Below are 1,151 nucleotides of genomic sequence, written 5' to 3' on the forward strand. Positions count from 1 at the left end.
GATTGGGGGATGCCCCACTCCTGCTCACCATGCAAGCTGCCTGCACTGCCTCCGAGATGGTGCCGGCATCGGGCTCGCACCAGAAGGCCGCGCACTGGAAGTGTTGCCCCACGTCCACGATGAGCGCAAAGGTGTGGGCGTCCCGGCCCACTCCCAGGAAGGTCACGTACCGCACCTGGCACTCCCAGATGTGTGCCGCCTCCTCATCCTCCTGCGGGCACCCCGTGGGCCCATCTACTCCTGGCCACACCCCAGGCCCACGAGGTCCCCTCTGCCAGGAGGCCAGGCCTCCCCCCATGGGGGTTGCCTGTCCCACCCCAATGCCAGCAGGGTGCCTGCTTTGGCCGGAGCCCCCCGTTCCTCTCCCCACCTGCGCAGGGTGCACCCTCATGGCCGTGTCGGACACGTGGATAAGAGAGGGTGTCCAGCGTTCCCGCCCAGGGCCCCTTGTCAACTTCTCAATGGCCTCATTCAGCACATCCATCCCTGGGGAGCAGGAGACCCATCCCATCAGCCCCTGCCCCAGCTGTGGCCATGATGCAGGCAGGGTGCTTCCAGCAGCCCCCATGGTGAGGGGTTCTTGGGTGTCCTCCAGTTGTGGTGGGGCCAGCAGCGCTTACCCATTGCCCTGGGCACAGGCAGGCTGCCGATGGGGCCTCATAGGTCTGCATCGACTGCCTCACCGCTTCCAGGATATCCACTGCCAGCACAGGAGAGGTGGGGGAACCCCCTGTTTCCTCACCCATACCCAAGGACCCCGGGGACACAGCCAGGCAGGCTAAAGGGCTCTGGCCACTGGGCATCCTGCTGCCTGAGGGCAGACTGTGGGCAGGGGAAGCAACCAGCAGCACCAGGAGGACAGTACCTTGCAGCGGCAGGTCCTCGGTGGAGATGGTCTCCAGCGTGGCAGTCCCGCTCCTCGCTCCAGCTCGCTCAGCCACGATCTGCAAGAGATGGGGTCCTGGTGCCTCCCCTCACCTCCAAGACCCCTGGGCCATGCCCACACCTGCCAGGGCCCCTGCATCCCACCTTGGAGCACATCTCATGCAGGGCCTTGGCAATGCCCTTGGCAGGCACGTTGCAGTGGAAGACGTGACACTTGAGGACGCAGGTGTCTTTGTCACTGGCCACAAAGGCGAAATCTCTGCAAG

The 1,151-nt window shown here is 65.1% G+C and overlaps 1 protein-coding gene across 1 annotated transcript in view; it reads right to left on the reverse strand.

Moving 5' to 3' along the window:
- Window positions 1–28: 28 nt before the first annotated feature.
- Window positions 29–1,151, reverse strand: part of APBB3 (amyloid beta (A4) precursor protein-binding, family B, member 3) — a gene marked incomplete at both ends in the record, with an annotated part of 3,087 nt that continues 1,964 nt past the window's right edge. The window contains 6 exon segments of the mRNA XM_009694933.1: window positions 29–208; window positions 371–486; window positions 621–653; window positions 656–700; window positions 866–944; window positions 1,030–1,148. Of these exon segments, the coding sequence (XP_009693235.1) occupies window positions 29–208; window positions 371–486; window positions 621–653; window positions 656–700; window positions 866–944; window positions 1,030–1,148 (572 nt within the window).

The sequence above is a fragment of the Cariama cristata genome, unplaced genomic scaffold (assembly GCF_000690535.1).
Source record: "Cariama cristata isolate BGI_N322 unplaced genomic scaffold, ASM69053v1 scaffold41312, whole genome shotgun sequence".
Lineage (NCBI taxonomy): Eukaryota > Metazoa > Chordata > Aves > Cariamiformes > Cariamidae > Cariama > Cariama cristata.